This window comes from Schistocerca cancellata, unplaced genomic scaffold, assembly GCF_023864275.1.
Source record: "Schistocerca cancellata isolate TAMUIC-IGC-003103 unplaced genomic scaffold, iqSchCanc2.1 HiC_scaffold_782, whole genome shotgun sequence".
Lineage (NCBI taxonomy): Eukaryota > Metazoa > Arthropoda > Insecta > Orthoptera > Acrididae > Schistocerca > Schistocerca cancellata.
Window position 1 is genome coordinate 2,234,964 of NW_026046793.1, and position 19,465 is coordinate 2,254,428.

The window sequence follows — 19,465 nt, forward strand, 5'->3', positions numbered from 1 at the left end:
AACAAGATAGCTCAAGTCCTGAGGAAGGACAAGCCTTATTTACAAAGTTTACAGTACAAGATACTTACCGACTTTAAGAACCTTACGTGAATTAGGGGAAGTATTTACTCTTTCACTTTAGAACTTTATCATTTTTGAGAAAATGCTTGTGTTAATCAATTTGTGCTACTTGATAAAATTGAAAGAAACGAATACAGTGCTTATACAATCTTCGATGTGTTTAATCCATACTTCCAAACTATTTGTTGCATAGCATGTAGCTACTATGATTGCTATCCAGTATTTGCCAACGGGAGTACTTAGTGACTTGCAACCAACTTTATCCTTAATTTCAAACCGTTACTCAATTTTTTTCTGACTTGCAGCCCTCACAAAATTACGAGACGAAAAAAGTTATCACATAGTACATTTTGCAGTTCATGCAGTTAAAATGTCACATCAGGGATGATGTTTAAATTTATTACTACTTTGCTGCTAACTCTATTACCAACACATTTAGCAGACAGTATTCACATTTGCTGCTGAATGTACCATAGAGGGAAGGGAGGGGGCAGACATGGACGAGGTGGAGGCGACAGATGGACGGAGAGGGGTGGGAGCATAATCGGTTGGGGGGGGGGGGGGGGGGTTGCATACACAGGCAGTGCCACATACTCAGATACTTACATATATGAAATCACAGTTGTGCATCGGTGCATTGCAAAGACCATTACTTTGTAGTAGTATATGAAGAAAGTAGTTTATTTTAATTTACATATTGCACAGATAAACGTGTAAAAACCTATAACTCAACCAGGTTCTTGCAAGTTAACAGAGCAACATAGCTTTTGTCAAGTATTAAAACAATATGATGTTATCTATAAATAAATTTGTAAATCCTAATTTTCAAATATGATTTCCCCACAACTTATTCCTTCATTTGCTTTCTTTCCACGAAAGCTGTTACACGATCCCAGTGAGCTGTATGCTGCAATATGTTCTTTCCATTTACAACCATATCTTCTGGAACACCTGTCTCAAATGGTTGTTGCCACCTAAAATATAGAAATAAAGTGCTTTTTGTGTTGATTACCCACAGCAACAGACAGTGGATGTAAGTGATACAATCAGCAAAGAACTACAAGCACAGATTCACAGGACATCACTGGCAGAAAGAGACTTATGACACTGATATCCAGCTACACATGTAACAATAAGGACAAATAAGATCAGGCATTAACTCACATGTACATGAATTTTTTATTGGATAGTCAGTTCACTAGAAAGGGAATCACATATTTAATAAACTGATAACATTCATCTACTGTTTCAAACAGACTGTCAGTAGATTAACATGTCCATTAAGTCTAAACACTATCTAATTCCTATAATGAATAACAAGTACGAATGCATAAGCACTTAAGATGGATACATATTCATGTTCGGTGAGGAAAATCGACCAAATTTCACAGTAATCAACTACAGTGGAGTCGCGAGAGGAGATCACTGACAGTTGCAACTGACTTGGTGCACCTGCTTTCCGCACGTACACAGTACCTCCATGTTGTCAGTGCTCTACAGACGACTATGCTCCGATCACAATTACTCAATAGTTGACGTCTGTCACTTGCTGCTACAGTTTTGCCACATCTGTTGCCGGCTACCGCTCTGTTACAGGCGGCACAGAAACACGGCGGGCTCGCTTCTCGAATGCTGTTATTGTGTAATGTAGAGCAATGTCTGAAGCGGTTGGCACGAGATAAGACAGCAATAGGAGATGATCTGTCCACAGCCGATTTTAAGTGACACACGACTTAATTGCGCCAGAAGGATCATTGTACAGCCCTGAATTTAAACTTGTGTCCTAAACTAAACAAAACCTAATGATTTGCAATGTAGCCAACAAAGTGGCAGTCAACAATCTACAGCAGAAGTAAAAAATCACAATCACTTTTTTCACGGCTATTAGAGTTAACCTCTACAAGCAAACTCTGAGACCGAAAAACTTCAGTTGCAGTGCTAAAAGCAAATTTTAAGTTCTCTCTCTGACTGATTATCTGAAACCATCCTCTCACTGCCTACACCAGCTGCCGTATTACCAACCATTGAGCAGTCCTGTTTGGCACTCAGTTGCAGGTTATAGACAGCACAAGCAGATTTCAATGAAAAGGGAATGATAGGAAGAAAAACAAGTGCAAATAGATTAAAATTCTGCTTCATGCAATGTCATGCGAAGCTCGTCTAACATAAGCTCGTCTCTAGGATTATAAAAACTGTATATGTAACGCTGAATTGCGCCTTGTGTATCAGGTATACTGAAATACAAAACAAGAGGGCCAGACTCAGGATTCGGGATCTGAAAACATCGTCAAGAAAGAAAGCCAGACAAGCACTTGGAAATGAACCAATTGCTGTGGCAGTTTGGCAACAGTGAATGTGTGTGACATTGTATTTGCTTTCCTGAAATAGGAGTGCTCAAAGCCAGAAGTGTCAACTAACACATAATTTTAATCATACTGTAGTTTCCACCAGTAGTTCCCATGGAAAGCTGGCAACAGTCCTCCCAGCAATCATCTGTTGCCAGCCACTCAATGCCTGCTGTGTGTGGTGAGCAGCACTATCTCCTTTCATATTGTCCATGTTCCATCCTGGGTTTTCTATCCTTTGAAAATTTGCTCTGACTGAGCTATTTTGCACAGATGAATTTGTATCCTGCATCAAACTGTAAGGAATCTAGCTATTACTTATACATCTTTATCCAAATGATTTGAAGGTTTCTCTCTAAATTACAATCTATCTATCATACATATAAAACGCAATGTCGTGAATGACTCATCACACCCAAACCAAACTGCCAAAGACAGGATCTTTAAATCTGGAGAGACTGTCCATCTTATACTGAAGCCATTGTTTAGGAAGGGATTTTTGAAATCCCACGCATAATAGAAGGAAAGCTTTTTGAAAATATTAGCTATTAAGTCGATTTCGAAGATAGCTCTAAAGAACTGAAGTTTCTTTGAAGCTACAGCTATGAAAATTGGTATTTGTCTTCTTGGTTATAGACATTTTTAAAAAAGTCGTGTTAGTGTTTTTGGAAATTACAATGCTAATGTGGTGAAACAGAGAATGAGATTGTTTATGCAAATATTTCATTATGAAGATATTTTAAAGCTAAATCTCAAAACTGCAATTTGGCTTCTCAGTTAGAAATAAAAAAACTAGCTGTTACACTGTTGCTGGAAATTCAACTCCTTAGGGAATGAAACGAGAGATAAAAGTGTGTAAGAAAATATTTTCTTGTATTAAAAAACATTTTAACGTTAAAAATATGAAAATTGGTATTTCACTTATCAGTTACATATAAAAAATGTGTTTTAGGGATGAACATTTCTATGGAAATGTCTCCACAAGAATGCAAAAGGCATGATTAATGCCCATCTTTGACTCCAGCTAAAAGAATCACTTTTTGGTAAGAAGTACATTTGGGAAAGACCATGCTTCTATGGCATTAATTAGCATGAAAAGTTTAGAAGTTAGTGCAATTTGTGAACAACATAAAAATTCAGTTTTAAAAAATCTGTGCAGAGCACACAGTCTGAGTGAGTGAAGCGGCAGATGCTAAGCTGGTAATCAATAAAACTAACTTTTACATGTAAATTATCTTTTCTGCAGAAGTTAGAATGGGTTAGACTTGTGAATAACTTAATCATGGGATTTTAAATTTAGATGCTTTATTACCAATATGAAAAAAAATGGCAAAAAAAATAAATAATTTATCCACCGAGTTTTTCCTAAATACCCAGGTTTTTCTCAACCATGTAGAAGATGCCACCAGTGTGGAGCTGGAAAGAAAGAAAAAGAGAGAGAGAGAGAGAGTTATGGAATTATTAGGTTAAATGGTAACCTAACAGGAAGCAAACCATAGAAGATGGTTTAAAAACCACTGAGAACAAACATGTGGGCTGGGACTGTTTTTTAATATTAATCACATTATAAGGCTGCTGCACAACCATGCCACAATGGTTTGGAATAAATTTAGTAGAATGACAATATCAATTGGGAATTCTATCTGCTGTAGAGAAGCAATGCAAAGTTTGTAAATGTCTCGGAAAGCACTAGCACATGTTCACACAAGTAGGACCATCTAACCAGAGCTTCATAAAAGATGCATGTGAAACATGTCCTGTTACCTTCAGTTGCTACTTGCTGAGAATTTCCTCACTCATTGACAGCATTTGGGAGATTCAAATGCATTATTAGCAAGTTTCTTCTTCTGAGTGTATTGTACCAGAGTTCTTGAGAATTTTATTTTCTTACAAATAAGTGTACATATTGTGAGTCAGAATAGCAAAATATGAATAGAATGTGCTGTGTATCAGACAAATATTTGGAATATGGGTCCAGGGTGAAAGTGAGGTAAGTTGTGCATCCAGACCATACCTGAATAACAACTGAGAACTATAAACAGTGCAGATCCAGGTAAGGGTACACGTAATTCCAACAGAACAATATACCTGTAATGGTAATAGCTTGCTACCTATGCCACTTTTCCTGAGACTATTTTAACAAACGATACTGGAAATAATGTGTTTAGGACAGATCTTTAATGTGGGATACCAATCTGCACATTTCATTATACAAAAGCACGAGTAAAAAAAAAGGCACATTATCTTCGCATACATTTCAATTAAAATTCGGCACTTAGTTTGCTTCTGTCAGTCAAACACAGCACACGACATGTGATTAAAAGTAACACCACTATTTTATCACACATATAGATTGAATACATGCAATGAGCATTAAATGTGTAATTCAGGATCAAAAACTGCAAAACCTTTAAGATTGCAGCAGAGTTAACATACACTGCAAAAGATCTCTTTGAGACATTTTCCGCACAGTCTACTGCAATAAAGTGTTGAGAAATGTGCTACCTATAGATCTCATCTTGCAGTTAGGTCTTTGTATCAGTAGTTAGGAAAGCAGACACAGTCTAACTCATTTAGGGAACCCTGGAACCAAAATTACAAATGGTAAACGTCCCAAACCTTCCCTGGTGTGGCAACCGTAAGCAGCATCTGAGCTCTACTGGACGGTTTAATGATTGTGTGTGTGTTCTCTTCCTGTAGTCTTGGGAACTGTCATACTATACATTGGTTATAGAATACGAGTCATGTTGTAAGAATATACTCCAATCACAAGTAAATGAGATGAACAGTGAGAGCACTCAAGATGCCACATATACCTCTCATAGAAATGAAAACAACGAACTGGTGAACAAAGGAATTCGAATTGAAACTTCCAAAACAAAACGCAAGAGTAATAACGTGTGATACTTGTGTAGAACAAATAGGATGTACGTACTCCTGGAGGTCCCTTCCTCACACCTTGCTGTTTCAAACTGACATTACACTATGACACTGCAATAAATACTTCTAAATATGTATGTTACAGTTTTTATATTCTGTAACATAGTAGTCAGTCAGTCCACGAAGATATGAATTTTGTTCTTTCAATTATTTAAATCAAGATTATACACTGGACATCAATTGAAATATAGAAACATACATTTGCTGGAACTCACCATACAGCAATGAGGTCTCTTAATGATTGAACCAGTTGATCATTATTAGACAGTAAAGCATCCATATGTTGATTCCACTCACAGGTATTTGAGAATTTGTTGGAACTTTCAGATTCACGTGTTTCATCTGAGTGCATGCCAATGAGATGCTCTAAACGAGGATCGTCTGAAAATTATTTTTGTTTCATAAGCCATATCAAAGTTTCATCATCCTAATGATTTTACAGGTGTCACTTTGTTCTATTTTATTAAAAATGCAGCATTTTGCAGAAATTAATTCAGCCAGACCATCGTGAACACAGTTCTTACAAAGTTCTGGCACATAAATCTAAAGACCAATCATTATTTGCAATGTTTTTCCAAGTTACCATTTCTTACCTGCGAGGATAGACATTTCAGGTAAACTTAGTGTCACATGTCTTGCCATCCTCTTTTGCGCCACAAGATCCAGTATATAGAACAAGTCATTATATGCTGTACCAAAGTCCAATGTTTCTTGTAAAGTAGAATCTCTGTTCATCAGTGATACCATGGTTTCATGCAACTGCAATCAAAGAAAGATTGGGGGCACAATCTGGATATTGCAGTTCTGTCATTAACACCTCAAATCATAATAATAATAATAATAATAATAATAATAATAATAATAATAGAGGTGTTTTGCAGGATATGCTTCCTGCAACCACCCTAGAAGGAAAACAAAGAGAGGATGAGATGGTCAGATGAAGTTAACCGACACCTCATGTTCTGTTATTACCAAGCAAGAAAACCTAGGAACCAACACAACTGGATACAGATCACAAGTATACACAAAATTTATTACCAGATACCCAGAATTAAAATTTTTAACAGAACAACGACTAGCTGATCAGATCCGTGTAATAATAAAAAATAACAGGATACCCCAGTCAGAATTAGAAAACATCAAACAACAAGTACAACAAATACTGGAACAAAATAATGTGCAATCAGAAGAAGAAGAAAATACAGTAATGGACTCAAACATCCCAGAGCAAACAAAGGACAACACACATCAATTTTAAACAATCAGAGGAAAACAAAATCTTCAGACAGCCACCAGAACAAGCACAAATAGAACACGAAGTGACACATGTTAGATATAGAAGATAAATTTCAGCTGACATATATAGAATACAAAGACACAAATACAGACATTAGACCATTCTTGCATAGACCGCCAAATAACCCACAAGTCGAAACAACAATAAAAACTACCAACGCAATCATACACAACAAAATAAATGAAAACAACTATGGAAGAGTTACAACTACTGGTTTATATAGGAGCACTCACGACACTAAATATACACACTAGGCAGAGATCAGAACCAACCAACACACAGAAGAAACCCACAAAACCAGCATGGCAACACAGGCTACAGATCAGAATAGAAAAACTGAGAAAAGACATCGGACAGCTAACACAATTTATAAAAAATGAAATGTCAGAAAAAAAAAAAAAAACGAAAAAGGTTAGGTAAAATCTCACAACAAGAAGCGATAGAGCAATTAAATGAAAAGAAGCAGAAATTACAAGCATTGGCCAAACGACTTAGAAGATACAAAAAATGTGAAAATAGAAGGAAACAAAACCAAACATTCAACACAAACCAAAAGAAATTTTACCAGACAATAGATAACACACACATTAAAATAGACAATCCACCAAACATAACAGACATGGAACACTTCTGGAGCAACATATGGTCAAACCTGGTACAACATAACAGGCATGCACGGTGGATACAAGCAGAAACAGACACATACAAGATGATACCACAAATGCCTGAAGTGATAATTTTGCAACATGAAGTCACCCAAGCAATTAATTCTACTCACAATTGGAAAGCCCCTGGAAAAGATAAAATAGCAAATTTCTGGCTAAAGTAGTTCACCTCAACACATTCACATCTAACTAAATTATTTAACAGTTACATTGCAGACCCATACACATTCCCTGATACACTTACACATGGAATAACTTATCTTCAACCTAAAGATCAAGCAGACACAGCAAACACAGCTAAATATTGCCCCATAACATGCCTACCAACAATATACAAAATATTAACTTCAGTCATTACACAGAAATTAATGACACATACAACACAGAACAAAATTATAAATGAAGAACAAAAAGGCTGTTGCAAAGGAGCTCGAGGATGTAAAGAGCAACTGATAATAGATGCAGAGGTGACATATCAAGCTTAAACTAATCAAAGGTCGCTACACTACGCATACATTGATTACCAAAAAGCTTTTGATAGTGTACCCCATTCATGGTTACTACAAATATTGGAAATATACAAAGTAGATCCTAAATTGATACAGTTCCGAAACATAGAAATGAAAAATTGGAAAACTATACTTAATATCCAAACAAATTCAAATAATCACACATCACAGCCAATACAGATTAAGTGTGGAATATACCAAGGAGACTCATTAAGTCCTTTCTGGTTCTGCCTTGCTCTGAACCCACTATCCAACATGCTAAATAATACATATTATGGATACAATGTTACTGGAACATACCTGCACAAAATCACACCTTTGCTATACATGGATGATCTAAAACTACTGGCAGCAACCAATCAACAACTCAACCAATTACTAAAGATAACAGAAGTATTCAGCAATGATATATAAATATGGCTTTTGGAACAGACAAATTTAAGAAAAATAGCATTGTCAAGGGAAAACACACTAAACAAGAAGATTACATATTGGAGAACCACAGCGACTGCATAGAAGCAATGGAAAAAACAGATGCCTATAAATATCTAGGATACACACAAAAAATAGGAATAGATAATACAAATATTAAAGAAGAACTAAAACAAAAATATAGACAGAGACTAACAAAAATACTGAAAACAGAATTGACAGCAAGAAACAAGACAAAAGCTATAAATACTTATGCTATACGAATATTGACTTACTCATTTGGAGTAGTGAAATGGAGTAACACAGACCTAGAAGCACTCAATACACTTACACGATCACAATGCCACAAATATAGAATACATCACATACATTCAGCAACAGAAAGATTCACATTAAGCAAAACGGAAGGAGGAAGGGGATTTATTGACATAAAAAACCTACATTACGGACATGTAGACAATTTAAGAAAATTCTTTCTAGAACGAGCAGAAACTAGCAAAATACACAAAGCAATCACTCATATAAATACATTGGCTACACCACTGCAATTTCATAACCACTTCTACAATCCTTTAGATCACATAACATCAACAGATACAAAAAAAGTAAATTGGAGAAAAAACACTACATGGCACAGCCACACATCGATCAAGACGCATCCAACACATGGCTAAGAAAAGGCAATATATACAGTGAGATGGAAGGATTCATGATTGCAATACAGGATCAAATAATAAACACCAGATATTACAGCAAGCATATTATTAAAGGTCCCAATACCACAACAGATAAAGACAGACTTTGCAAACAACAAATAGAAACAGTAGATCACATCACAAGTGGATGTACAATACTAGCAGATACAGAATACCGCAGAAGACATGACAATGTAGCAAAAATAATACATCAACAGCTTGCCTTACAACATAAACTTATAAAACAACACGTTCCCACATACAAGTATGTACCACAAAATGTACTGGAGAATGATGAATACAAATTATACTGGAACAGAACCATTATAACAGATAAAACAACACCACATAACAAACCTGACATCATACTCACCAATAAAAAGAAGAAATTAACACAACTAATCGAAATATCCATACCCAATACAACAAATATACAAAAGAAAACAGGAGAAAAAATTGAAAAATACATCCAACTGGCTGAGGAAGTCAAGGACATGTGGCATCAGGATAAAGTTGACACTATACCAATTATACTATCAACTACAGGAGTCATACCACACAATATCCACCAGTACATCAATGCAATACAGCTACATCCAAACTTATATATACAATTACAGAAATCCGTAATTATTGATACATGTTCAATTACCCGAAAGTTCCCAAATGCAATATATCGTACAGTTAAAAGGAAGTGACACTTGATCAAGGTCCGCGTCACTTTCCATTTTTAACCAGACTTAACGTCTGAGAAAGTAAAGAAATAATAATAATAATAATAATAATAATAATAATAATAATAATAATAGCTCCTGTATCAAAAAAAATGGCAGCCTCGATTCTAAAAGAGATGAAATCATTTATTACAGAAAATCTATTTCATTCACTACAGGACCCTCTTCAGTGCAAATATTAGTTTTAAAATTTGTGCAATAAAAGCACATATTATAACTTCAACATGACCTCAACACACAATAAACGTTGGATGAGGAGGATGTTGATGATTGGTTTGTGGGCTGATTAACCGCACGGTTATCAGTGCCTGTACAGTGTCCCAATCTTTACACAGTCAAATTTTAGCCATGTTCACAAATAATGATGATGTTGAAATGATGGCGCAACACAAACACCCAGTGCCTGGGCAGATAAAATGGCCGAACCAGCCGGGAATCGAACCCGGGACTCTGTGATCCAGAGGCAGCAACGCTAGCCATTAGACCACAAGCTGCGGACGGCCATGTTGAAGTTGTTAGTATGTGCTTTTATTACACGAGTCTTCAATACTTATTTTTGTACTGAAAATGGCCATGCGGTGACAAATCAATTTGCTGTAATAAATTATTTCAAATCTCTTACAACTGACGCTGCCATTTTTCTTCTTTACAGCACTAATACTGTGGTAGTTGAGAACATGGTTTCCAGAGGAATCCAACCTCAATAAAAATAATTTACAACTACAGAAACTAACTTACAAAAATGAATTTTAAAGGGGAAAAAAACATTTTCTCAGCTTCCGGAATGTGTTCGACACAATTTCATACCTTTGACAACAAAACAGGAGCATATGGAATATTGGACAAGCTGAGTGATTGGACTGAAGATTTTCTAGGTAACAGAAAACAACATGTCATTTTCAATAGAGAGAAACCTTCAGATGTACAATACATAAATGTCCTAATGTTGAAAGTACCATGAAGATATTCATGGAAAATACTGTTGTGTACAGAGATGTTGCAACACTAGGAAATTGAATCGAAATCCAACACAATCTGCAAATGATCAATGCTTGGTGCAGGGATTGGCAGGTGACCCTCAACGTAAAACAAATTTAATGAATTGCAAATAAATAGGCAGGAAGACCCACTGCTATATGGCTGAACAACTGCAGAACACTCACTGGATGCAATCACTCCCATAAAACATCTAGGAATGTACGTATGGAGCAGTTTAAAGTGGAATGAACACATGAAACTTATTGCTGCGGCTGACACCAAACAGACTCATTGGAAGATCCTGTGGAGATGGAGGCAACCCACAATGCAGGCAGCTTACAAAACCCTTGTTCAACCAATACTTTATGAACCTCATCAGGCTGGTTTCTGTATCAGACAGGAAAGACACAAGAACAAGGGCATTCAAAGAAGAGCAGCACATTTCGTTAAAGGTTCATTTAGTAAGAGAGTGAAGATGATGCTCAGCTAATCCCAGAGCGACGCTGCAAGAGAAGCATTCTGCACCACTGTGCTCTTTACTGTCAAAACTTCCAAGAGCGTACATTCCTAGAATATATATATGAAGATAGTAATTGTACTTGAGAGAACAGATACCATTGATGACTGTGCAGCTTCTCTAGAATGAATGATACTTGAAACCTTCAGCTGCCTACAGGTGTTGATATACCTCGATGGGGACAGCTGAAAATGTGCCCCCCGACCGGGACTCGAACCCGGGATCTCCTGCTTACATGGCACACACACACACATTTTCAGCTGTCCCCATCGAGGTATATCAACAACACCTGTCAGCAGATAAGGGTTTTAATTAATTATCATTTATTCTAGAGAAGCTGCACGGTGATCAATGGTATCTGTTCTTTCGAGAACAATTACTATCTTCATATATATAGTTAAAGGCTATCCAGCCATTGACGTTCGTCTGTGCAAATGCGCACAGGTTGCCTGAACTCTTATGGGAATAGACAACTTGGTGTGCGCGAGTAATGAGTGGAAGGGCAAATATCTATTAGGTACATTACGTATATAGACGGTGGACAGTTGGGAATGTGGGTCTCACGGGAAGCGTGCAAGGGATAAGTCCCTGCAGTCGCACTATTCGTCTGTACCCTCGGTGGCTCAGACGGATAGAGCGTCTGCCATGTAAGCAGGAGATCCTGGGTTCAAGTCCCGGTCGGGGAACACATTTTCAGCTGTCCCCATCGACGTATATCAACAACACCTGTCGGGAGCTGAGGGTTTCAATTAATTATCATTCCTAGAAGAGTTACTAGTATATTGCTTCCTACAACATGTACAGGGTGTACATATAGTCCGGGAACACACTATTTATTGCACAAGAACCAAACATTGGACAGATATTATACATGTCATTTTGAAGAGAAACCCTGAAAGTTTTTTTTTATGTATACCACCACAGCGTAGTTTGGTAAGTTGCTGATAATCAGTGCTAGTTGCAAATGTAGCGCGTTCAGGTGCAGAGCAAGCTTTCTGTGTGTTGGAATTCGAGAAAAACAAGTGTGCTACAGCTGTTCAATGATTGTTTAGAACCAAGTATGGCAAGAAGCCACCAACATGGAAGGCCATTTACCACTGGCACAACAAATTTGTTACGACGGGTTTCTTGTGCCCGACAGAGAGAGGCAGATGTCCCAGTGCAAGTGAAGTGAATGTGGAGCACGTACGAGAGACATTTGTAAAGACTCCAAAGGAATCTGTGAATCGTGCATCCTGTGAACTCTAAATTGCTCCAATGACAGTGTGGAAAGTCCTGTGACAGAAGCTGTCCATGAAACCATTCAAATTGGAGCTAGTGCAGAAGCTCAATGACGACAAAGACAAGTGTTTTGAGTTTTGTTTGCAGTTGCAACAATTGAATGAGGATGGGGATGGCATTGTTGATCGCTTAATTTTTAGCGATGAAGCCACTTTTCACACTAATGGGAAAGTGAACAGGCATAATTGTTGAATATGGGGTTCAAAGCATCCACATGAATGCATTGAATTTGAGCACGATTCCCCAAAGGTAAATGTTCTTTGTGCTGTGTCGCGTCAAAAACTGTACAGGCCACATTGTTCTTTGCCGAGAGTACTGTCACTGGATATTCCTACTTGGACATGTTGGGGCAATGGCTGATGCCTCAAATGCAATCAGACTCTCCGTTCATCTTTCAGCAGGATGGGGCTCCACCCCGTTTTCATTGCGAAGTTCATCGGTACCTGAACACGGAGCTGCCGCATCGATAGATCGTCCTTGCTACAAAAGGGGACAGCTGTTTCATGAAAGGGCCTTCCCGATCACCAGATCTCACTCCGTGTGACTTTTTAATGTGGGGACACATAGATCTGGTGTATGTACCGCCCTAGCATGTGATGTAGCAGAGCTCTGGGAGAGAATACGGGAAGCGACTGCCGCAGTCGACGATAATTTAAAGTATTCTTGAACTTTATGTACACACTATTTCGCGACAAGACCGTGGAGGGAAAATTAGAGATACCCCAGACCTCACATGAAAGCTTATCAGCAATCTTTCTTCCCACGAGTCATTTGTGAATGGAATGGGGAAGAGTGTGGGGGTGCGACATTGATACATAACGTACCATCCACCCTCACCTGACTTTGCTTTGTGGAGTATAGATGTAGATGTAGGGAATGGTGATAACCAGCTGACTGCACTTACTTCCATGATCTCATACATTACTGAAATAATTTCAACACAATTTAACCATTGTATCATAACGGAAGCGCATGATCCCTCCTCCATTCTAATATTTTTATTGAACAAATTTTCACATGTCTTCATGTAGCTTAGTCTACCAACAACAAGTAAGGCACTCCTTCCTTTCTTTGGTGTACGAGGGTGGTTTGAAAAGTTCTCGGAATCACCACAAGAGGTCAGCACCAGCACAATGAGTGTTTCACGTGATATTCATTGGACTGTTGTCTGTAAACAGGTGTCATGCTCTCGGAAGAGAGCTGTGGCTGTGACTTGGCTCTGTTGCTCCCACGTAGTGATTTGCAAAGATGGGGGGAAAAAGGAAGAAAAAAAAAATGAAAATTCAAGATTCGAGCAGAGATTAAGAACTTTGTAAAGAAATGTATGAAAGCAAAGGACATTCATGCCGATTTCCAGAATACACTAGGCGACAATGCATCTTCATATACAACTGTTGCCAAGTGGGTGAACGAATTTACATTTGGTCGAGAGATCTTAGATGATTCGCACAGTGGCCGGCCAAGACGTGTCACTACTCCAGAAATCATTGCATAAGTGCACAAAATAGGTGTGGAGGATCGCCCATTGAAAATGCGTGAAATTGCTCACTCTTGCCAGATATCATCTGAAAAGGTATATCGCATTTAAACTGAAGAATTAGAAATGAAAATATTATCTGCAAGATGGGTGCTGCGACTCTTGACATGTGCCCCCACACGTGCCAGCGGCATGGCAAAATTACACGAACTAAGGTATAAATTGTTGTCACACCTACTTTATTCACCTGATATGGCTCCGACAGACTTCCATCTCTTCCCAAAACTAAAAATTTTTCTTGGTGGACGCAGATTCACTTCAAATGAAGAATTGATAGCTGGAATTAACAATTCTTTTGCAAGTCTGGAGGAAACTCATTTTCGAGATGGGATCAAGGCACTGGAACATTGTTGGACCAAGTGCATTAGTCTACAAGGAGACTACATTGAAAAATGAAAAAAATGTTTCAGTGATGTAAGTACTTTTTTTTCTATTCCATTCTGAGAACTTTTCAAACCATCCTCATATCTTAATTAAATTTCCAGCTTCGTATAAAATGCCAAGGTGTTCCTTCCACTTAGGACAGCTGCTACTCATCATATAGCACAGGTGCCGAGTTGCAGAAAGGCACAACAAAAAACTGTCAGAAAATCAGCTTTCAGCCAACAAGATATTTATCAAAAATATGCTCCCCCTCCCTCTTCTCCACACACAAATACAACCTATGTTTGTGCCTATCTGCAACTCAGCATCTCCGGTATATGGTGAGAAGCAACTATCCTTTTCATAATACTGTTGCATTCCAACCTGAATTTTCCATTGTTTGACTTTCTACAATCTCTTCTTCATTAAGCACTAACCTCCATACTATTAGGTTGCTGCGTAAGTTCATAGCATTTGTACCTAAGCTTATTAAACACAACAGATACACTTAACAAGGATTTAGTCATCACTGACATATTCTTCTTCAATGTTTACAACAGTCTGCCAATTCCAGGGTAACTTTCCAATTAAACTGTAGGAATCATGTGGCTATCAGGTGAAGAACTAGTCGAGCCATGCTCAGAGGGTGTTTCCATCTGGAAAGGGAGTACCTTGAAAGCTGTTTGATAGAGAGCAGAGAACGTGGAAATCTGAGGTCGCAAAATCAGGTGAATAAGGTGGGTGCGGAGTGACTTTCCAACCCAGCTCCAGTATTACTTTTCAGTCCTGCAGAATGCAGGAGGACATTACTGTGGAGTAGCATCACATCACGCTATCTTCCCGGTCATTGTTCTTGGATTGCATTTGCCAGACATTTCAGTTGTTGTCAGTAAATGTCAGCAGTAATGGTTACGCCTTAGCGAAGCAATTTGTAGTACACCATACCGTCATTGTTCTACCAGATGCATAACATTATCTTTTGTGGATGCATGCACGTCTTGTACAGTGAGTAGCTGCTGCGTTTTCCTTAAGTTAGCATAAAGACATCATTTCTCAACAACAACAACAACAACATACAAATGGCCGGTGTTGTTCATGAGCTAATTGATGACACAAGCGGAGATGCATATATGGCCACCCACTCATTTTTGTGATTTTGGCTTGGGCCATATGCTACCCAAATATCTAATTTTTTACCCTTCCCCACTGCATGCAAATATCTTCTTGTTGTCTTCAGTCCTGAGACTGGTTTGATGCAGCTCTCCATGCTACTCTATCCTGTGCAAGCTGCTTCATCTCCCAGTACCTACTGCAACCTACATCCTTCTGAATCTGCTTAGTGTAGTCATCTCTTGGTCTCCCTCTACTATTTTTACCATCCACGCTGCCCTCCAATGCTAAATTGGTCGTCCCTTGATGCCTAAGAACATGTCCTACCAAGCGATCCCTTCTTCTAGTCAAGTTGTGCCACAAACTCCTCTTCTCCCCAATCCTATTCAATACCTCCTCATTAGTTATGTGATCAACCCATCTAATCTTCAGTATTCTTCTGTAGCACCACATTTCGAAAGCTGATATTCTCTTCTTGTCCAAACTATTTACCGTCCATGTTTCACTTCCATACATGGCTACACTCCATACAAATACTTTCAGAAATGACTTCCTGACACTTAAATCTATACTCAATGTTAACAAATTTCTCTTGCTCAGAAACGCGTTCCTTGCCATTGCCAGTCTACATTTTATATCCTCTCTACTTCGACCATCAGTTATTTTGCTCCCCAAATAGCAAAACTCGTTTACTACTTTAAGTGTCTCATTTCCTAATCTAATTCCCTCAGCATCACCCATTTTAATTTGACTACATCCCATTATCCTCGTTTTGCTTTTATTGGTGTTCATCTTATATCATCCTTTCAAGACACTGTCAATTCTGTTCAACTGCTCTTCCAAGTCCTTTGCTATGTCTGACAGAATTACAATGTCATCGGCAAACCTCAAAGTTTTTATTTCTTCTCCATGGATTTTAATACCTACTCCGAACTTTCCTTTTGTTTCCTTTACTGCTTGCTCAATATACAGATTGAATAACATTGGGGATAGGCTACAACCCTGTCTCACTCTCTTCCCAACCACTGCTTGCCCCTCGACACTTATAACTGCCATCCGGTTTCTGTACAAATTGTAAACAGCCTTTCACTCCCTGTATTTTACCCCTGCAACCTTCAGAATTTGAAAGAGTATTCCAGTCAACATTGTAAAAGCTTTCTCTAAGTCTACAAATGCTAGAAACATAGGTCTGCCTTTTCTTAATCTAGCTTCTAAGATAAGTCATAGGGGTCAGTATTGCCTCACGTGTTCCATTACTTCTACGGAATCCAAACTGATCTTCGTTTTCCTACTGTCGAATTCCAGTCACCCATGACTATTAAATTTTCGTCTCCCTTCACTACCTGAATAATTTCTTTTATCTCATCATACATTTCATCAATTTCTTCATCATCTGCAGAGGTTGTAGGCATATAAACTTTTACTACTGTAGTAGGCGCGGGCTTCATGTCTATCTTGGCCACAATAATGCGTTCACTATGCTGTTGGTAGTAGCTTACTCGCACTCTTATTTTTTTATCCATTATTAAACCTATTCCTGCATTACCCCTATTTGATTTTGTATTCATAACTCTGTATCCACCTGACCTAAAGTCTTGTTCCTTCTGCTATCGAACTTCACTAATTCCCACTATATCTAACTTTAGCCAATCCATTTCCCTTTTTAAATTTTCTCACCTACATGCCCGATTAAGGGATCTGACATTCCACACTCTGATCCGTAGAACGCCAGTTTTCTTTCTCCCGAGTCCTCTCGAGTAGTCCCCACCCGGAGATCCGAATGGGGGACTATTTTACCTCCGGAATATTTTACCCAAGAGGACGCCATCATCATTTAATCATACAGTAAAGCTGCATGCCCTCGGGAAAAATTACGGCTGTAGTTTCCCATTGCTTTCAACCGTTCGCAGTACCAAAACAGCAAGGCCGTTTTGGTTAGTGTTACAGGGCCAGATCAGTCAATCATCCAGACTGTTGCCCCTGCAACTACTGAAAAGGCTACTGCCCCTCTTCAGGAACCACACCTTTGTCTGGCCTCTCAACAGATACCCCTCTGTTGTGGTTGGACCTACGATATGGCTATCTGTATCGTTGAGGCACACCAGCCTCCCCACTAACGGCACGGTCCATGGTTCATGGGGGGATTTATTCCAATACTACAATACATATAACAGTACAACTGCCTACGAGAGCATAGGCTTTTACAGCCTTTGTCATCTTCAATAAAACAGTTCTGGGTGTAAAACCATGTTATGTTGATGCCACTATACTCAGAACCAGTTTATTGAAGAAACAATAGTTTAAACTACAGCCAAAGATAGTTTTGTCTTATGTTCCCAAACACAAGCTGTAACATTTCTTCTGTAACAAAAGCAGTGAAAGTAGATATTGCAGTTTTCCATTCATTGATGGATTTTGGACAGTTGCTTTTGCTAAACCCCGGGGAAAAAAAAAAAAAAAAAAAAAAAAAAAAATGGTCAGGTGGTGTTAGGTCAGGCGATCGTGGAGGCCAAAGTCACAGTTAAATAATGCGATCACCAAAAAACATCAGCAAGCAGTGACATTGAAACGCGAGCTGTATGTGAAGTTACACCATCTTGTTGAAAATAACTGGTTAACAATTATACGGCACTGCAGAGAGACTTTGTGAATGTTGGGAGAGTCCACTTGATGGGAAGTAACCCAGGCAACAAACTGTGTGCGTCTGCACGCGTGTGCGCCCCCTGTATGTGTACGCACTGAATTGAGTCTATCAGTTCTAGTGGGCGCCTGTATAACACTCGTCATGTGGTGCAAGGAAAGATGAACATGACAGAATAATATTAAGTAGTAGCAAGTAAGTCGCAGAACATATACTGTGCATGGCTGTTTTTGTGTTTGCAGACATTAAGCGGGCAGTGTGGAATACAAGGAAACAGCAAGAAGTGGTGACAAATTGCTTCACCCGCTGTGGGTGGCACATTTTACGTTTTGTGGTGGTGGCTTGGCAGTGGCTTGACTGTCAAAGAGCAACCACACTCTCCAAAAATTAACATGAGAGACAGGATGGTTTTGCGACAGTTGAAATATACTGCAATCTGGACTGTCATATTGAGCCTTCAAGGCATATGTCTTATGAAAGTTGTGTTCTTCTCTAATTCGTGAATCACACTAATGAGCCGTACAACTACTCAAGGAAATATATGTCTGAAACTAGAGGACGTGCTTTTTATGATATGAGTAAGTTTTCTTCTTTTGCTCCAGTAACTTCAGAATGTTAAGAAGTCGAGCCTTTCCTCAGCAACACACAGGATTTCTGAGGCACTGATTAGCAGGACCCCGACTTCAAGAAAATCAACTGTAGCACTCGATTAAAAGGAAAAGGTAAATACTTCAGATGTTACGTCGGGTAACAGATCTTGTTAAGTGTTCTGACTCAGTTTCAAGTACAAGGTGCGAGCCAGCAGCTACACGAAACCCTAAAACACCAAGAAAAACACTTCAGTGTGCGTGCTCTTGTGAGATCAGACTGAAGTTTAACAATAAGGATGATGGGTGACCTGTTAAACACTTTCACTGTACATCAAACTTTGGCACACTAATGGTTTAGTCGAGTCATCACGTGGATTTATGAGTGGGATCCTGAGAAAAAGTGGAAAAGTAAGGAGTGGCACACACACATCTACTTGACCAAAAACAGCTAAAATAAGCAAATCAAAGATCAAAACAAAGCAAATTTGCTTTTTTGACAGTAGGGCTATCGTGCATAAAGAATTTGTTCCTCCAGGACAAACTTTCAACCAAATGTTTTACAAAGCTAAAGTTGAAAGGCTCAGGAAAGAGAGAATTATTAACTGAGACTGGACATTGCACACAAGTGGATGCTGCTTCGTGAGATCACCCCATGCCATGCGGCCACTTCCATCGTGGAATTTTTTACTTAAAAAGGCTTTCATATTGTTCTGTGGCCCACTATTCACCTGAACTGAGTCCTTTTGATTTTTTCCCCAAAATTGAAAAATG

At 38.6% G+C, this 19,465-nt stretch overlaps 1 protein-coding gene across 1 annotated transcript in view; it reads right to left on the reverse strand.

The window, feature by feature from the left end:
• Positions 1-736: 736 nt before the first annotated feature.
• The window catches only part of LOC126143131 (disks large homolog 5-like), a 221,608-nt gene continuing 202,879 nt past the window's right edge, over positions 737-19,465 (reverse strand). Inside the window, exons 8-10 of the mRNA XM_049915341.1 lie at positions 5,939-6,104; positions 5,561-5,726; positions 737-1,034 (exon numbers count right to left, since the gene is read on the reverse strand). Coding sequence (XP_049771298.1) covers positions 908-1,034; positions 5,561-5,726; positions 5,939-6,104 — 459 coding nt within the window. The 3' untranslated portion in view covers positions 737-907. The remainder of the gene's footprint in view (positions 1,035-5,560; positions 5,727-5,938; positions 6,105-19,465) is intronic.